Here is a 19,969-nt window from a genome sequence, read left to right on the forward strand (position 1 = left end):
GCTCGCTAACTCGTGCATTGATAAAGACGTCTGGATTTTTTTAAAAGTGGAAATCATAAAATAGACTTTAATTGAAATTCGTTGAAAAAGTGGCTCAAAAAAATCAAACTGATATTCAAGTAATTAAAGAATTTGATTGGAATATCACCTCAACGGTCTGAGGGAAGCATCTAGTAAACAAAAGTTATCTCTGAAGTGCGTGTATAAAGCCCAACTAGACTATCTGCTCGGTGAATACCTAAGTACTATAATTGGCTGTTGCTTCTGGTTATATGCGTATAGACGTGTGTATGTTTCGTACAATTTACATACGGTGTCGCATGTATTGCACAAACATTTACATGAATCAGTTCCCTCGGTTCCCTGGTGTACATATATGGCTTCCAGTATATACGGCATGTACCGAGGAAAAGTGCATTTGAATGGTATCCTGGAGTAGAGTAGAGTAACAACTCTTATGGCTTTAAGAAGTGTTGCAAGACTCTCGGTTCGTTACTCTATACAGAAGTGTATCGTGATTTTATATATATGAGAGTAGGTATATATGTAAAACATTTTATATATATTCCAAACGTCTTCAAGACATCATGTCTTCTTGTATTGTGCTGTAGAGGGATTATATTTTTGTGACATTAAGTGAAATACCATCAGTCGTGATTGGACGTTCGGCGTGAATGGGTGGTTTTAGTAGTAGAGTTGCATAATAATAACAATAATAAAAGGAGAAAGTTCCTTCTAAAATAAATCAAAATATTTTTTAAAAATAAAAAAGGTTTTTCAATTAAATAACCACCAACAAACTACCTCTAAAAAACTACCTCAGTAAATTACTTGGTGTGATTATTTTCGTAAATTATTTTCGAGTTTCACTAAATACTCCTCGATCTAACGCAAAGTACAAAAAAGAAATAGTTTTGACAATTTTGGGACATCAAATAAAAATTAAGGATAATTTCAAAAAATTAAAAGTTAAGCACCTGTGGCCTGTCGAGAAAGTGTAAAGTGTCGGGACGAATTTTGGAGTACCCAATATTTGACAATTTTAAGGAAGATATAAAAGATTCAAGATTGAATGAAGGAGTTGTGCTAGAGTGATCAAAGTAATACTTGGTGTCAGTGTTTTTGACTTTTACCAACGGACATTTCTGACTAAATGCTGAACAACTTGTGAGACATTGCGGCTATGGCTTTATCTTTACTACAGGACGCGCAAACAAGAGGTAAGATGATAGTTTCTTTGTTATAATTATTTGTAGATATGGTTCATACATGTTCTCTGTCCTTGTCTTGTATATCCCAGATCCTTTCTCCGGAATCCCTTGATAGTTTTGGGATAAACTTGCTTGATTAATGGAAGGAGGAATGTTTTCAAAACTTCGCTTATCTCCAATCGGCAACTAGATACTGATTTTTCGATCAACCCAGCATTAATTTGTTCATTACAAAAAACTTAACTTGCTCAAGATCATCTCAGTATCTACTATCTCCAGTATACCGGCTTGTTAATATTGGATATCTCTTAATCAACTGAACCTTTGCTATCCAAATCTGGGGTTACACGAAACTGAGGATAATTTTTTTACGCAAGGCTCCTTATTTATATCGAACCCACCAGGTCTGAAGATTGTCTCTGACGATCATAAGCATGTGGGGCAGGCATCAAATAAAGTATGTTCTATATTTGGCATACCTTTTGAAACTAATTGGAGAAATGGATGAGAAAGGCACTCTCTTCCAATAAACTTCAAACCTTAATTTGTTTTAAACTAGTCGCCTACAAAGAGCCAAAAAAGAACTATAAATTCGATCAAATAGGGCTGAAATAATGATCGACTTCAATCTACGATGAACATGTTACAACGCTGGCAATGGTTTTTTTACTATATTCGTGCATAAATAATAATAATTTAAATCTCTATCCAAAATGTAACACGTCCTACATGATAAATTAGTCCAACTTCTAACTCTCATCAACTAAACGCTATCCTCAATATTGAAGGTTGGGTAGCTGAAGGATAAATATATGACGGTAGTGTTTCTGTTTTTAACCAAAACTATTTTATTATATTACTGCATATACTGTATTTCGGGAGCCATTTGTTTTCTTCTTCAGCTCGAAAATTACCCCATATTTTTGACACGAGAGAAGCTATTATTAACATCTCGAAACAAGGAAGGAAGCAAATGATTCCCGAAATACTGTACATGCAATAATTCTTAACAATTCCTCTCGTAGCAAGTAGGAATTGGTTCCCGAACTACTAAATATACGGAAATTCAGTAAATATTCTTATACAGGAACAGAAATATATTCTACTATTTATCATTTAGATATGGGCTCAGAAATACCATTCTTAACCAATGATACTGGAAAATAAAGCTTGATACTATCCCCGTACCAGATATCCCGTAAAACAAGCATTTTTTCCGTATCAACGGAGTATAACAAATTTGCCCTGTGTTCGTCAACTGAAATCCTAACTTCCCTAACGCTTCACCGAATTGAAGAAGTTTCAAATCAACTCAAAATCTGTATCATCAGACCCCACTTTTGAAAAATTGTTTGCATCTAAACTTATTACTCAAACCCTCACAGACCATCCCTTAGTAAGCATTGTCATGCTATACTTTTTCATGCATTCTTTGATAAGTTTAGAATCGATCTTTTTCAGTCTTTTAATGATGATTCATAGAGCAAATTTGAGTCCAAATTTGGCATGTTAACAAAACAAGGTCTTTCCTTCTTTCGTTACAATGCGATTTCTATTTAACAAATACTGTATTTTGGGAGTCAGTTATTCCCCTCCTCACACTTCAGTGAAAAGGAAACACTAAGAAACAGAATTTTTTCCGTCAATGACTTCTGAAGAAGGTAACAACTGATTCCCGAAATATTGTAAAAGGAAAGTCATATCAATTTCAAGCCTGGATTATTCCAAATCGTTGTGGCTGAATCTTTACGTTTAATTTTATTAGAGGCGTCGCAATATATATGCGTTACAAACTTGACTTTAATTTGAATACATATACGGTATATCAGGAACCATTTGTTCCACTTTTCAATGAAAAGTCTCGCAGAAGATCTTACACTAAGAAAAAGATGAAATGCATGAAACCAAAAAGAAGGGGTCTCCTTTGTTGGCTACAATTATCTTTAGTAAACATATACTGCATTACTGGATTTCTGGTTTTTGTCTTCCTCAGTGTTTTGTACCGCCCTTAATCCCGAAATAGTGTATATGCTTCATAAAGATAATAATTGTGACGAACAAAGGAGGGGTTCCTTCTTTTTCTTTTCACGTAAGAGACTAGCTACCAAACTAACACCAAAAATGGCTCATTTGAAGACCACTTACTTACTTCCTCTAGGACGCTTGTAGGAAGGTGATCAACTAGAGAAACCAAATCTTATGGCAGGTTATCTTTAATTTTGTTTAACTTTTTAACATTATTTGGTCTGCGAAAAATGGTCGAACTCCAACAAAGTGGACCTCATAATTTTTATCAGTAGAGTTGGCTGGGATAGCCACTCAAAACTCTTTGCCTGTAAAAAATGGTCACTTTTTACTTTTTTAACTACTGACCGGACTTTTTTAATGGAAAGATACATTTCCTCCGGGGAATTGATGCATTAAGGTGCCTTACGGATTAGGCAATTTGAAGTGTCCCAAGTTCCTTACGAACCAGATGAATTTTTCAGGCAACGATGTACACATATCAACCCGGGATTTTGATATTCAAGTCTCACAATAATTCAAGTTTTTTTAGCCTCCATCTGAGGGCTATCAACCTTGTTCAGTTAAAATATAATGAAGCCCTTGAAGCATCTTACGCCCTACAATCTGAATAAAACGAATAGATCAAACGAAGACATTATTTAAATTGCGGCAGAATATCAAAATGTTAGTCGAAATTATAAATGCCGGTACCCTTCCGAATTCTCCCCACTTTCCCGGATAATCGTTTTCAGTAACTAATTGAAGTGCCCGCAGTGCTTAATACTGGATGTTGTATTCGTTTTGGAAAACTCTTCCTAGGGCCTTCTATAACCCAGAAGTTGATACCCTTCCACGAGCAAATAGAGCCCAACGTAGTTAAACTCCTCATAAAATGACTCCAAACTGGTTTCAGAGAGCCAGGATTTAAAACTCTTCTTTCGCCAAGAGGAGTCCTAGGTTAAATCCATACAAAACCATGACATTCTAGGTTTTTGAAGTTAGTTGAAGCCTTTGAGTGTGGGAAACAGTAATTGAATTCCACAGAAAAGTATTCCATTCTAATTCCAGAGACTTTCTCTTCTTCCTTCGACAAGTCCGAGAAATCCGAGCGGAACTTTACCTCAAAACCATCACATTCTAGTTTTAGAGAGAGACAAAATTTGATGCCATTCTTCAAGTAGATGTTGGAAACTATAGGTAAACTGAATAACAAAAAATGAGGGCTATCTTTCGACAGATTCATGAATCCTTATTTGAACTTCCATTCGCATTTCAAAAGGAAATTTGAGGACCTCTCTTCAATAATCCCGGAAAACCATGACTAAACTGCACACAAAACTACCCTATCGTTGCTTAAGATGACCACTTAGGTAAATCTAAGAAGTTCTCCTTGAAGTCTGTACAAAATCATCCCATTTTTTGGCTGACAAAAATCCAATCCATCCAAAAACATTCAATTCTAACTTCAGACTGGAAAATTTGAGGCCTTTCCTTTGACAATATTTCAAAAATCAAATATTGTCTGAACTTCGTAGTAAAAATAATTTGAGTTTTCTCTTGCGGAAAGGGATGAAAGCCATTCCGTCGGTATTTTCTTTGCTGGATTCCGAACACTTGCTCTAAGTATGAAGTACTCAAAAAGCATAAGTACATACTCTAGCTTTCCCGTTGATCTGAATTCTTTGATAAGGAAATAAATACAGCTAAACAGAGATCCTTTTTTAGGTATGAAGGTGGTTACCGTTTCTAACGATAAATATAATTAGTAGAATAAGACAGCGATATCGTTTCCTCCAGTCGTAAGATATTTAATTTCCCTAAATGCCGATATTTCAGGAACGACTAATTTCCTTCATTGTAAGTTGTTCCCGAAATATCGGATTCTCTACCAAACGAAACACTACTCTTTTGACTAGCTTTTTGTTTTCTTCAAAGTTGGAATCTTATCTTTTTCGTTTCATTCCACATTTTACCTTTCTTAGACTCCAATTTAGATGGAAATTTTGAATAATTCACCTGTCCAGAGTATACACATTTATGATTTTTCCAACTATGTATGTAAGGAGCAGCGCGTTAATCGCAGAACTCACCAAAAAGCACTGTACTTCCTATTTACTATTCTTCTCCACTTAGTTCTAAGGTGACCCACCCATCAGGCACCGTAGATGGAAGATAAAGCTGCCTGGCGTAATCAACGAGGGAAGTGTCGACCTTAGCTAGTATATGACCTGTCCACTGCTATTTCTGCATTTTAAATAATTCCTTAGATTTTATCCAGGCAGTAAGGCAGCATCTGAAAACCTGCTGGTTCAGACCTAACTCTCCAGATGCCGTCCCGCTGTCTATTCGAAGTCGAAGTTTACTTCTTCTAAATTAATTTTAGTGAACTGAAATATATACTGCAGAGATGCTACTTTCTCGCTCGATGTAATCCAATATCAAATGAATGCGAAATTAGCCCTCCTTCAGTCACGTCTGGTCCACAGTCACGAGTGGGATATGGTAAACGGATTTCTCCTGTCACTTTCATTTTAGGAACCTCAATGTTGCAAAGATCTTAATTAACAAAAAAAGCCTCCATTCCAAGGTAATTTTTACAAGCTGCGGTCTGAACCTTACACGGTCAGGTGCACCTCATCTGTAAAACTAACTACAATCCTTCTACGAGTTAGAAAAAGACAATCGCTCCAAACTTTTCCTCCTTCTTTTGTTGTTAATGTTATTTTCATATGATGTGGAGAATAGGAGGAGACAATCCTGTCTGTTTTCCCAGACTTCGTATACCAGGAATCTCCATCGCTCTTTGCCCTTGGAATGTGTCTTTAGATTCCCGCAAGCCTCCGAGCTGCACAAGCGGAAAACAATCTGAATAGAATAGGTAATCTAGTAAGTATGAATAGGTTCATAATGTGAACTGAGTGTTAGTAACTTAGAAGTACCAAAGGGAGTTTGGAAACTATTATTATGGCCCACTTCCGGCTTCGATCATAGATGTTTGAATTGAATGGATTTACTAAAGACTTCTGACAGAAGAAAACTAGGTACTGTCTTCCACTAATTAGTCGTGTTCTGTTCTTCTCGTCGTCAAAGTGAATTATCAAATTCATCCCAGACGCTCATGAGTAAACTTAACCTTGTCATTGATTTCTAAGGAATCGTTGCAATAATGGACCAAGTCAAAGTTCTCGATAAGTCGAAGATTCTCATCATCAATATTCCTCCTCCACAGGGTAGGTTTCCCATAAATAAGAGCAAAATCTAACCCACAACACGAATATCTTAAAAGACCCCAGAAAGCTTCTGCTCAAGCTGAAAGTAACTTGCGTTTCAATATCTGCTGCAATTTACCATATAATATCCTGGAGTCACTAAAATTGGTATCTTTGTATTCGACAATACTGAAAAAAAGTTATGAAAGTTCGCCTTAGTAAAAAATTGTGCTTGGTACCATCTCCCGACTTTCCACCTTTTCACCAGTTTTGAGTTCGAAACTGAGGTTTTAACATTTTTTGGGACACAGGATTGTTTGTTTTTTAGCTTTCAAGCTTCTAAGCCAACGTGTCAGTTCCAGTCTTATCTCTTGCCACCAAAGTTAGGACGAGGTGGGAGTGATTTCATTTGCTAGCTTCGACCAACAACTGCACGGAATGCTTTCAAGCTGTTTTAGCGATGTCACTGTCCTTTCTGACATCAATTATTTCAAAACTTGCCAAAAAATTTACTTATTTTCATTTTATTCGTAGTTGGGCGACAGCTTTCTACATTTTGTCAATCTAAAGTAGGGTTCAAATCTAGCGACGATCATGTTGCCGATCTGTTGCCAACTTATCATTAATAACTATTGCAAATTGGCGGTTGGCAACAGGTCGGCAACACGAACGTTAAATATAATTATGGCCCTAGAATTATATGTCGCTGAATTTCCGTGTTTTTATCTATATTTGTCCGGAATGTTAGTATGGGTACATGAGGGTTTGTTCAAAAATGATAAACACTATAAGTGGGGGAGAACTACTCAATAAATGGGCAAGTATTGTAGGTGTAAAATCACTTTTTGTAACCTTTTTTTCCTTTTTTGGACAGCTCAAATGCATTAGTTAGCTCCGCTAGCACCCGCAACATAGAATAATTCACACCAGACTGAGTTAACCAAATATAGAGCACGAGCTTGAATCCATGGCTCTTCAGTTTTACCAATAATGGTCAAAATTGTCTAGGCTTACTCCATGACTTTCTACGTTTGGGTTTATGTTACATGATAAATTTGGCAATAGTTACAACACCTTGTAAAAGAAACTGTTAATCTTTTCATTTAAAACAATTGTCAAATGTGGAAGGATGCCTTTGAGAGTCTCCTGACTCAAATGGAACCCAACTTCTTTCGGTTTAAACGATTTCTAAAAGCATGCAAACATGTGGAGATAGGCTCCCGAACGATTTTCAAGGATTCAGTAATTTTGTTTTTGACACAAATCCTCATTGACTAATGCCTATAATTTTCAAACAGCATCGGCCTTCCTGGCTTAGTCTTGCTTTGGGAACCATCACGATGTTGGCTCAAATGGCTTCATAGGCCAACGCACTTTCCGAAATGTTGGTCATTTGGTAGGAAATAAGTATCAGAACTGAAAAAGTTTAGTCTAACTTTTCCTGGGTTCGAGGCAGCCATTATAGCAATCAGCTCGGGATTTAGAATCCGTAGTCCAATCGTAATTTTTAATATAAGATTCTTTTGACGGTTTGATTTTTTACTCATTGTGAAAAAAAAAAGAGAAAAAAGGAGACGTCTAGTCTTCAAATCGAGATAACCCCCCCCCCCCCTCCCTTACGACTAATTTTCTTCTAAATCATACATTTAGGTCTGCTTTTCAATCCCGGTAAACAGCCTCATCTTAGGCTTAAAACTGCGTCAAAAAAGAAACGTTTCAGCTATTACCCTTAATTTGAAATCACTAAAAAGCGTTGTATCTTCCGGATTATGTTGACGATCTTATTTCTTCTTCTTTCAAACTACTACTTTAACCGCATCAAATAAACCCAGATTATGACGATCTTTGTATCTCCCCCACATTTTAATATCTAATCTCATCGGTCATTGGAACCAGCTCGTTATACTTCCTCAACCTTAACCCTACGTCCATAGAACCTTACTCTTCATCTCTTCCTAGTACTGTACTGGCTTCCACAATCCAAAACCGCTCCATCAAGCGCAGAAACAATTCTCCGAATCTTACACTTTACTCCAATTTTAATCCTCCATTCAAGCTCTCTGCACCATCGCTTCACCCCTTCCTCCCTCGGCACATCTCCACATCTCCCGCCAACTCCTCCACTCAACACTCCTCCCACACTTTCTATCTTGTTAGCAATTTAATGTAAATTAAGCTTTTCAAAGTACTTTCATTAGCCCGCCATTCATTTGCCCCAAGTGGAAAAAAAAATTCTTGGTATGATCCTCAAGGATATAAAACCTCTTAAACCCTTCTTGCCCCCAGCAAGCAAGTGCGATATAAACTTAGAGCGAAAAGAAAAAGCCTTCCATGCCAGGAATGTGTATGCCTTCCGGGGAGGGAGGGGAGCTGCTCCAAAAGTTTCATACTCAAATAATATATCCAAACTGAGTTGGTAGTAAAAACATTTTCATTACTCTGCCATGTCTCCTTCTTCTGTCTTTTCCAACCCCTTTCATTACATGTCTATAGATTTTATGAATCTATATCTCTTTTTGCAATTTCTTCGTTATCGTGCGGAAGTAAAGACGCTTTCTAGTGGCGATGATACCTAACCGTTTCTATAGATATCTCTCTATCGAGAAATCACAGGGATTCCGACGAAGAGAAAGCCGAACCTTATGGGGCTCTTGGTCAGGAAGTGCTTCCGCTAATAATTAACGCGAATGAATGACTTTGGCTGCTTCCTTCTGAATTGGTTTCAGTCCTAAGAAATGGACGAAGAATACAACGGCCGCCTCCCTTTCCATAGATTAGCCAACTCAAGGACGTCGAAACTTGAATTTTGAAAATGAAATTCCAACAACACAAAACGAGGGTGAATTGCCCCGAGAAGAAATGGGTAGCAGCATCGAATTAATTATGCAAATTAATTAAAACTGATCCGATGAGAAAACAACGGTTACATAACCATTCACTTTAATTCCTCCCACATCGCTAGCATTTTTATTTCACCCCCTTTTTGTTTTTGCGTTATTTCTATCCCAATTGTGTTGGCTCCTTTTTTTGCCTGTTCGTCCTTTCTTACCGAAAGGTAATTTCATCGTTGGTTGATTACGCCTTGGGATGAGATTTTACTAATTCATGGAGGCGGCGGGTAACAACCTTTACTTGGGAGTAAAACCTTTACGAGATTATATCCTTTCGTAAAAATTTTAAAAGGGGTGGCAGGCGTGCAGCGCGAAAGTCTTCTCGTAAAGGTCATAAGAAATACGCTGAACCATATTCACATGGCTCGGTGTACATTCAAAGCTAAATTCACGATGACATGGAATGCGTAACGAGCGAACCTCCATAAGTCTCTTTCCTTGAATTTTGTCGAACACCTCAACCTCCACCGATAAGGATAATAACAAGGAAACGAAAGGAGTAAAAGACAAAAATGACAAAAATAAGGAAGCAATTACGACGTCTCGATGGGATCTTGGATGTATGTAGTATGTGTAATGCATGATTCCCGCCAAACATATGATTTTCTGTTTATATATATGGTCCATGCATGTGTGAAATAAAGCCCATGTCTGATTGCGCTTAAGCGTTACCTACACATGTGTCACATATGCCGGGTTTAAATGTGTGCGGATGAACTATTTCCCCTCGATTGGATGAACAATCCCACCCTTTTGCAACTCATGTATGGAATGTATGGGAGTATACATGTGTGTCCCGTGATGGGAATGAACCGCTTTGTATAGTATAAGCAGGGAAACATGCACACATATATGCTGGTTAACATACAGCTCACATGTGCTACCACCAAGCACATGGCATCATATGTTTTTGGACGATTCTTATCTGAATGTACTTAAAAACATAAATACAAGTGAGCCCCTCATATGAGCCAATTAGATGGGTTTCAAATTTACGGGCAATGCCTCCCTCAGAGCTGAAAAAGAGGAGTCTGACTGCATTGCCATTGTTGTGGCTTTAAATGTGTGAAAACTTTTAATAAGCTCACTAAGTTGACTTACCAAAGAGAAAGGATTATACATTCATATCTGTCGAGGCAATGTGACGTGTTCAGTTTATTGTACTCTATAAGAAATGCCATAACTTTGAAATGAATACTTGCATCTGGCAGCGCCATTTTTGTGAAACAATTGACAGATCAGCTGGTCACTGATAATGAGTTGGGTTGTTAGCAAGAAGAATTGCGAACTCTTGGCCGCGTTCGAGGGAAGAATCCTCCGAAGAATTTTTGGCCCCCTGAATGAAGATGGACGATTTGGTAGCCTACATAACGACGAAATCTATGAGCGATACCATGACCGTCCGGTTGTGGATAAAATCCGGCTCAATAGGTTACGGCGGGCGAGTCACTTAATCCGCATGGATGAGAATGATCCCACCCGGAAAGTCTATAAGGGCAATATCTATGGTAGAAAAAGAAGACGAGGCAGACCCTGCCTAAGATGGAGCGATGGTGTAGGTCAGAACGCCAGACAGCTTTTAGGGATATCGAATTGGTGGACCTCGGCGCAAAACCAGAGCAGGTATAGACTGGGTACCGGTTGTTGCGCTGTTGATGATGATGAAAGAAAGTATGGAAAGGCGTGTAGGCAATTTGTGCTGAGAGTGTTTTCTTTATCGGGAAAGATAATGAAATTATGAAAAGGGAAGAGAATACTAACACGTTAGCAATAACGTCAGATGGACTAAAAAACGCTTGACAATATTTAGGGCTGGTTACAAAACAAAAATTTAATGCTTGGATAGCTTACTAGCAAAGCGTAATAGACCAAACTTCCATGAGCAGGTTGCTGTTGAAGCATAACGAAATCACTCCATTTCCCACTTAATACTTACTTCTTTATGATCATACACTTGAGACCTTCAACAGGCAGCTGGAAAGTAGTTCTTTCCCCAAACAGAGGCATGAAAAGACCTCACAGAACCTTACCTGGGGATTATCCAAATCCTTTCTCCTAAGTGAAAGTCACCAAAATAACGTATTACTATTGAAGTTGTTATGCATTTTATGCAGATAAAACTTAAGAGAAAATGAAAATTGTAAATGGAGTTTTTATTATCTAAACTTCACCTCGTCCAAACGCTACGGTGAGTGCAACAACTCAAACACTGCGCCAAAGACACTCAAACCAACCCAATAACTTATCGCAAAAACCTACATTTTGGGAAGCCACAACCAGTACTTAATCCTATCCATCTGGATGTCTTTTCGTCCTTATTGGCTTTTTATTCGTCTTTATCGAAAGTCCTTACCTCAATAAACAAAATCCTTAATTCTTACCAACTAACCATCATCCATTGACCACAATATTCTAAAACCAACCTTTCCTTATTTCCATTCCAGGACTCGCCGCCGCTCTAGCAGGAATGAAACGTGACGAAGAACGCAGCCTAAGCATGTCACCACCAATGTCAACCAACCCGTCATCAATGTACAGTGGTCTGCATCCAGTCGCAGCGGCTTCAGCGCTCGGAATGCTCTCACCTCAACTACTAGCAGCCAATCGAACGGCAGCGGCTCTAATGGCTGCCCGTTTACCAATGTCCACCCTTGCGACAAGTTTATTCCCCCATCATCCTGCCCTCTTCGGTGCCTGGCCTCAACCATCACCGGTTCCACCAATGAATGGACCACATTCTCCACCAGCATCACCACTCTCCCCAATAATGAGCTCGAAGAAACTTTCACATCATACAAACAACAATACACATAGTAAAAATAACAACCTCCTGTCACCAACAACCGGAGAAGTACCGAATAAGAAACCCAGAAAAATCAATGTGAAAAAGGAATTCATGTCGCCACATACACAATCTATCGACATCCCAGATGTCTATCCAACCGGACCAATTTCACCCCCATCAAGTGGATCATCACCGAATTCAACGCACGATGTACCTGTTGTTTCTCTCCCAAAGGATCCTTCCCGCGATAAGTGTTTCACATGCAAGATTTGCAACCGATCCTTTGGATACAAACACGTGCTTCAGAATCACGAGCGAACACATACCGGTGAGAAACCCTTCAAATGTCCGGAATGCCAGAAAAGGTTTACTCGGGATCATCACTTGAAAACCCACATGAGGCTACATACAGGAGAGAAGCCCTACGAATGCAGTCACTGCGATCGTAAATTCGTCCAAGTAGCAAACCTGCGAAGGCATTTGCGGGTCCATACCGGAGAACGTCCCTATTCATGTAATATGTGCGAGGCACGATTTAGCGATTCAAATCAACTCAAGTCTCATAACATGATCCATGACGGAGAGAAGCCATTCGAATGTGATCGCTGTCACCTGAAGTTCCGACGGCGACATCACCTCATGCATCACAAGTGTGGAATTCAAAGTCCGCCCACGCCAGCTCTTAGTCCTGCGATATCTGAAATGGGTATGTCGGACCACAAATCGGCAGCTAGTAGTTCTTTCGGGTCAGAGGAATCAAACGATCGGCTCAAGTCTGCATTGTCAATGAAGCACTTAGACGATCTACCTCTTGACTTGTCTGATGATCGTGCCAGCCATAACATCAGCAGGTCAACTGTTGACAGTGATAAGCAAGGATCAAAGCTCGGACTGTTCCGCCAAATCCCAGTCATGGAGGAGCAGTTGCTTCATTGTAATCTTCCCGAACAAACAGAACCCGAAGATTTGAGTATTCGATCACCGCGTTCAGGAGGATCAGTGCAGTCTCCGCCCTCTTCACATCATGACGATCCCGATGACTTAGAAGATCTAGATGATGCGGCCGCCCTGTACATGGAATTGCAGAAAAAAGAACGAGCTTCGCTACTAAATCACATACGAACCCCTTACTCTTGTTAGGGATGGAGCGGATGTAGTCATGCCGTATTTCAATTGCCAAAAACACTTAGGTGGTAAGATTCAAAGTGAATACCCCTTCGATGTCGACCTATTCTATTCAGAAGTTAGTCAAAGCGAAAACTTCTTCAAATCTAGTTCAAAAGTACAATTATGAAACAAAACGAATTCTAATCCTCTACTAGGTAAACACATACTCGTAGGTGTAACTATTTATTCTAGATTGATAAAAACACACAAACCCCTTGTGAAAAAGACCAAAAAGTCACTAATTGCTTATCAAATACGGGTATATAGGTCTCACAATGACAAGAAAGCTAGAAACCAAACATACGAAGCAAGGAGATGAAAAACAAACTAAAGAAAATGTACCTATCCTTCTTAGTTTGTAAGTTAATGCTAATTATAAAACTATAAAATAATTAACTTTCTGTAAATAGGAGAACGAACGCTAGAACTGTATATTGAATTTCTCTATTTATATGTTAAAACTAAATAATATCTATATAATATCAATATAAATAACTTGTAAATGTACTATCGATGTAAGTGTATAGAATTAAACAAATATTAATCAATGAAAAACCCTAAAAAGTCCCTAAATCCCCTATAAAATTCTTAGTGCCATTAAATTAATTTTTAATAGAAATACCAACCGCAAATAATGAACTGTAAAATAATATTTAAAAAGATCTATAAATCCGAAAAAATAATTGTTGAATTTATTAAAATATTATTTCCTTTCTTTTTGCGTTTAAAACTAAAAATCTTAATTTATTGGCCGAAAAATAAATAATTAAAAAAAAAACTGGACAATTCGTCAATAAGATCTTAACGGAAAATCAAAATTAATTATAAATTCTTGTAAAAAGAACAAAACTATCCCAAAAAATTTACTATAAAAATTTATTTAGGCTGATTTAGATTGTATTTATCTAAATATATACCGAACAAGTATATATTTATATTGTTTGTTTGTTTAATTGATTTATTATTATTGCTATTTTTTTCTTTTGGAAAGAAAGGAATGTTGTTTTGTGTCATTTGACTAATTTTCAGTTATTTAAGGTGCCGATTAAATGTTTAGATTTACAAATAGTCAAAATGATATAAAAAAAGATTAAAAAAACTATTGCTAGCGCGATTTTAAAATACAAAATATATTATTTGATTTTTATTGAATATAATTTTTAAAAAAAAAAATTTAAACATTTTGTTTTCCTTCTTTTTATTTTGAATTTTATTTTTATTTTGTAGCCTTTTGATTTAGCTGAAGGTTTGAAGGATGTGCATGGTGACAGTGCATGTTTCCAATTTTTAATAATTCAAATTTATTTTGGTTAACATCACTTAGTAATCAATCCTAAAAACAGTGAAAGCTCCTCGAATTTCTTTTTTTTCTTAGGTCAACTATGGTCTCTATTTAGCTAATCTCAAAAATGACCTACTGTCGCCACTCGTTGAGTCTTTGGTGATCTTCTAGGTACTTTTTCCTGAACTTTGTCTTCAGATGTATGGCAGAAATTCTATGTTTACTCCATGCGTTGCCTGTACCATACGCCAAGATATTATATAATTTGTCGTATATACCAGACAGCTCCCCCTTGTACCGTATATGTCATTTTCAGCCCCCTGCTAGGGTTCCAGAAATCTTCACAAAATATACCCTTCTGGAACCTATATTGCTATTTTTGATTTGCCTAAGAACATCCACGTCCTTCAGCCACGCAGTAACACGCTGTCATGGTTTTCAATGAAGATTAATGCGTACTTATTTTAAAAAGTTCCAATTATCATGTCCATTACCGGAACCTACTTTTCCCATCTTCTTGGAAGCAATATAATGTCACCTCGAAAAACCAACATGAAGTCTTGAAGCTATACAGGAGTGGTCGTATTTTTCGGCATCTTCATTAAAAATGCTCAACAATTGATAATCGGAAATGGGGATTTGAGCCGTCCAGAGGAAGCAAGAGGTCATTTTCCTCAAGCTCAACGTTTTCTCATTCTTCCGGAGTAGGAAAACCATATCGAAACAATTCGGTTAATTGCTCAATTTCGGAAAGCCCATTCAATTTTCAAGCCCGGATTTTCTACATATGAATCGAAGAACAATAGCTGGTGAATACCGTGAGTAAAGTAGCACTTCATGTTTAAGCATTTCCAAGAAGGTTTTTGCCAATTGTACAACCGGTCGTGGAGCGTTATTATATAGCAAAATAACTTTTCTGTGTTTCTGCTTGTATGGTCGCGTTTTCTTCTCAATGGTTGGCTCAAATGTGTCCCACGAAGAATCAGTTTCAGCAGCACATAACAGATTGCTGCCAGCAGATGCAAAAGCCTCCTTTGCACCTGTCCTCAATATTCAGCTTTGCTAATGCTCCTTGGCCCAGGATTCCAGGCACAGGAGTATTCTAGGAGTATTTTCTTTTTGGCCTGTGTCGCAGGGTCGACGTTCTTCAGTTTCACCTCTTGTGGCATCCAATGTCCTCGCGATTTAAACATTCCTAATAATTTTAAGCGAGTCGAAACTCTCCCGTAGCCAACTTCCAATGATTCTCCATGGACTAATACTTCCACTTCTCTTTTGTCTTCAGAGGATCGATGGTATAAAAGAGGAATTCATTGTCGGACGTTGCGAGAGATCCCTTCTTTGGCCTGACTGGGTTGATAGCAGGCAGCAGGAACCATACAAGAATGGTTCCTGGTGTTAATATCTTACCTAGCATCTTTCCCGGCTCGTTATCCCATCCATACATTTGGCAGTATGAAAAAATAACTTCGAGCGCTTTTAGCGGACACGGTCTTAGCTAGGACAATAAGATGAATAGCATAATCAAAGCATTAGGCAAATTTTTCGATACCCTCCGTGTAAATTTCCTTTTCATATAGAGCTGAGCCGATGACCTCTCCCCCAAACCTGCCTGCCATGGTTTCTTCTTACTTTCAAGGTTTTTCTGCATTTTATTTCCAATGAGACTGCGGTTGAATTCAGTATCATCACACTGAATGTTTGCAAGTGAAACATGCACTGTTTATAGCAGCAAGACAAGCGCAGAAGTGAACACAAACATCCGCGACGTCAGGTATTCAAACCTGGAAAAACGAGATTCAGAGGTGTAACCAACCCAACCACTGCGCTTATTGCCATTGCTCCATGAAAAATTGTGTATAATTGCCATCAGTCGACAGGACTAGAAGCTATTTCTCTCCATTCCCACCGCTGTCGCCGCTACTAAGCGATCCTCTACCATTTTTCAGCTTCCATTGCGTACCGTCGGAAGAGCTAGGTTTCCCATCATAGAGAGTGTCATCTCAGCGACAGGAGTATTGATTAGTATCATTCTTGACTACTATGAAAGAAGTTTTCGAAAAATGTCTGTCAAATGAATTTCAAAGTGTTCTCACTCGAAAAGCTGCGTAACGTTGTAGTACCTTACCATGGAACTCTGCTCAGCCCATTCGCTTGTACGCTTGTTGCCGATGAATCTATTCGCTTTCTCATATACAGCAGGACACCCCAAGTGAGTATGACAACTAAATTTTTCTCTCCCGTAACTAACACGGTTCATTTTGAGGACAGTATGGGACACTCCTCAATACACTGTAAATCTCACAGCCAACAGGCAATAATTCAAGTTTACCTCCTTTCTTCTTTTGTCACTTCTTCTTCAGCACACCAGTTATAAGCAACCTCCAGCTGTGTTTGGATCCACCGACGATCCACCTTTTTTAAGTCGTGTAATCTAGATGTTCCTTGTTACTCGATTTAATATCCATTACCGCCCCAAATTATTTGACAGCTAGCTTCGAGACGGTGTTATGCCCGACGACTTCCTCCTTATTAGTTCTCGTTGACTGCTGAGCATTGATTACTTTTATCTTTCACTTGCCCAGACCAAAGTAGCCTTTTCTATCCAAGACCTTACCGTTCTCACTCGTTGGTTTTTGGCAATGGTGGGGGGACCTCGTCTTGAGCATGAAATACGAGCACCTTGTAGTCTGTTATATAAAAAAGGAGTACTCTCTTAAAAATAACCTAGTTGTATTCCAAACTCTCCAAATATACATTCAACATATTTTAGCTTCTTTACCAGTTGATAAAGTTGAATTCGTTTTCCATACTTAGCGTCGACACGACATTAGACTTGCCGAAATTCACTACGTTCAGTATCGAGTGAATATACCAAACCCATGTTGTCACTCGAACTGGACACCGTTGTTCAACAATGAAGAGAGACCTTTTGTAGAATATCCTTTCCATCATCTTCCCCATTGCATTCCGTAACCACAATCGAAGTTACTGGTCCCTTAATGAAGTTTGGGTAGTAGAACTTTTTACTGCCTTTTCCATTGGCCAGGCGAGACTCTTCCCTTCAGTCGCAGCTTCGCAATTTTAGGCTGCCGTCCAATTTCCTTAGTTTTGAATTGAGGAAAAAACTACTGGCTATTGTTTTTACAGAAAATGCGGCCACGATGCATGTGGAGAGTACTTCAATGCCCGTTTGTCAATTGGAGCAATTTCGTTTGATACAAATGTTCCAGTCACAGATTAGGGACCAGTCAAATATATTCAAGGTCCACCAGAGCAATCTCCTCAAAAATCTAGCAAGACTTCCTTCATCGCCTATCATATGCCGTGAACTAGCTGTACCATTGGCCTCAAGTCCTCAAGTTTATTTATTACATCTACCGTAAAATAGACACACCAAAGCCAACACGGTCGCTCGGGTGGACCATTACTGGTAAACAATGGATTGGCAGGAGCTCTTCTTCATTGTATTCAGCGGACAGGTGATTTATTAGATTGGGTTTTTGCTTCTTCTATTGGGCGGAAAATATTCCTTCCTCTAAGTTTTCACGAATATCTCGAACCTAGTCTCCTTTGTCAGTTTCAAGGTTTTGGTAGAATACCGTCTACAGCTTGCTGGTGGGGCTTCTACATGTTTTTGGCCGCGAATGGAAATGTCATGAAGTCGTTCCACAGGATAGCCTTAAAGGGTTTGCGAATTTGGAAATTTCATCGCAAAACAAAGACTAAAAATAGCAGACACACAAACTTATACTTATAGGAACACTGAAAACATAGAAATTTATTTTCCACACACAACTTCATCCAAACACGAACCATCTCACTGCAATCATCGTTCATCAAATCTGGACCCCAAATTTATAAAAAGTCACTGATGCATTCCATGTAGAATAATGGCAATTTCCTCTCAGATATCAGTCTCCATTTCGGTAGTTGTATTCGTAATCTCGAGTTTTCAAGTACCCCTTTAAAATTAAAATCAAGTAATGTCTGATCTGGACTACCAGACGCCCAAGGAATATCTCCTCAGCCAAAAATGAGTTATCCTTCAAATATCAAGTTTACGGCTGCCGGTGAGACATTGAATATACAACACCTCGTCAAGATGACGAAACTATGTCGCATGAATACAGCCCTCGAATTATGGTGGTTATAGGAAGACAAAAGCAGCCTTAGTTCGGCCATTATTTTCTTCAGAAGGTAGAGACAGGATACTTGCGTCAACCTTTGGCTTCACAGCGTCTTCATTTTTTAATTACTATCCTTTAGCATCATCGTCAAGGCCCCAACAACCGGTATCCGGTGTAGGCCTGCCTTAATAACGAGCTCCAGGCATCCCGGTTTTGCATCGAGGTCCACTATTTCGATATTCCTAAATGTATGTAGCGTCTTGGCCTATGTCATCGTTCTATCTGAGGCAGGGTTTGCTTCGTCTTCTTTTTCTATCATAGATATTGCCATTGTTCTTGACATTGGCTAGATCATCCTCACCCATACAGATTAAGTGACCGGCTAGCCCCAACTTAGACCAACTTGGACCGGCTCATTTTAGTGGCTTCCCTATAATTCAGACATCAACTACTGTCTACAATATTCAGTCAGACCAATCTCGCTTTACCTCTGCATGCTATAGGATATATTCCTTAATCCCTCGTGATATGGGTCCAGCTTCTCCCAGTAACTTCCGTTTCTACATGCAGTCACCATAAAAAGGCGAAAAGTGCTATTTGTCCCCAGCAGACAAATAATGTAACCTATTTTTATATTTCCTCTTGTCACTAGGTTAACTACCCCTTCCAGCGGCAGGTTAACAATTGTTCTCTATTATTTACTGCAGAGCTTTTATCGCCGGCTTCGGCAATCTAATTAATCAAGCCTTGGCCTCTGTTATGATTACATCAAGATCATTTCATTCAATAATTATATCCGGCCTGCTAACCTAGCCTTATATCCTGCAGTTAAAACTCCTGTATTCAATCAACCTAAGAACTTTATCTGCATTTATGTTCACAGGCTTTTTAAACTCCAGCAAATCGTCGATCTGAAATTCAATGCGGAGAACATATTTCACCTTTGACGAGCTCCGGATTTCCTTCAACTTTTGTGAAAATTTCAACATATGTATGTGTCTCCTCGATCCATTCATGTACTGCTACCGCCTTTCCATTTTTTGAGAAGAACAATTCTTCAGGTCAAGGTTAAATTCCCTTCATAAGTTCCAGAATTATTTGCTCTACGCGTTATCTAGTCTATTTTCTTTAGACTGAAGCTTTTTCCCATGCTTTCCCCAGCCCATCTTCGTACTCAATGTTTTGAAGCATCGCCTATCCTCGGCCTTTTCCAGTAGATGCTTTCTATACCTTTGATGAATTCGTAGGTTTCGCTCATTTTAGCACAAAGAGGGGTGAGAGCTACTT

The 19,969-nt window shown here is 38.6% G+C and overlaps 1 protein-coding gene across 1 annotated transcript; it reads left to right on the plus strand.

The window, feature by feature from the left end:
* Positions 1-747: 747 nt before the first annotated feature.
* On the plus strand, positions 748-14,106 carry LOC119654938 (protein krueppel). Its single transcript, XM_038060591.1, has 2 exons — positions 748-1,220; positions 11,763-14,106. Exons 1-2 carry the CDS (start codon positions 1,184-1,186, stop codon positions 13,241-13,243), a joined length of 1,518 nt encoding a protein of 505 aa, XP_037916519.1. The 5' UTR covers positions 748-1,183; the 3' UTR covers positions 13,244-14,106.
* Positions 14,107-19,969: the final 5,863 nt, after the last annotated feature.

This window comes from Hermetia illucens, chromosome 4 (assembly GCF_905115235.1).
Source record: "Hermetia illucens chromosome 4, iHerIll2.2.curated.20191125, whole genome shotgun sequence".
Taxonomy (NCBI): Eukaryota; Metazoa; Arthropoda; class Insecta; order Diptera; family Stratiomyidae; genus Hermetia; species Hermetia illucens.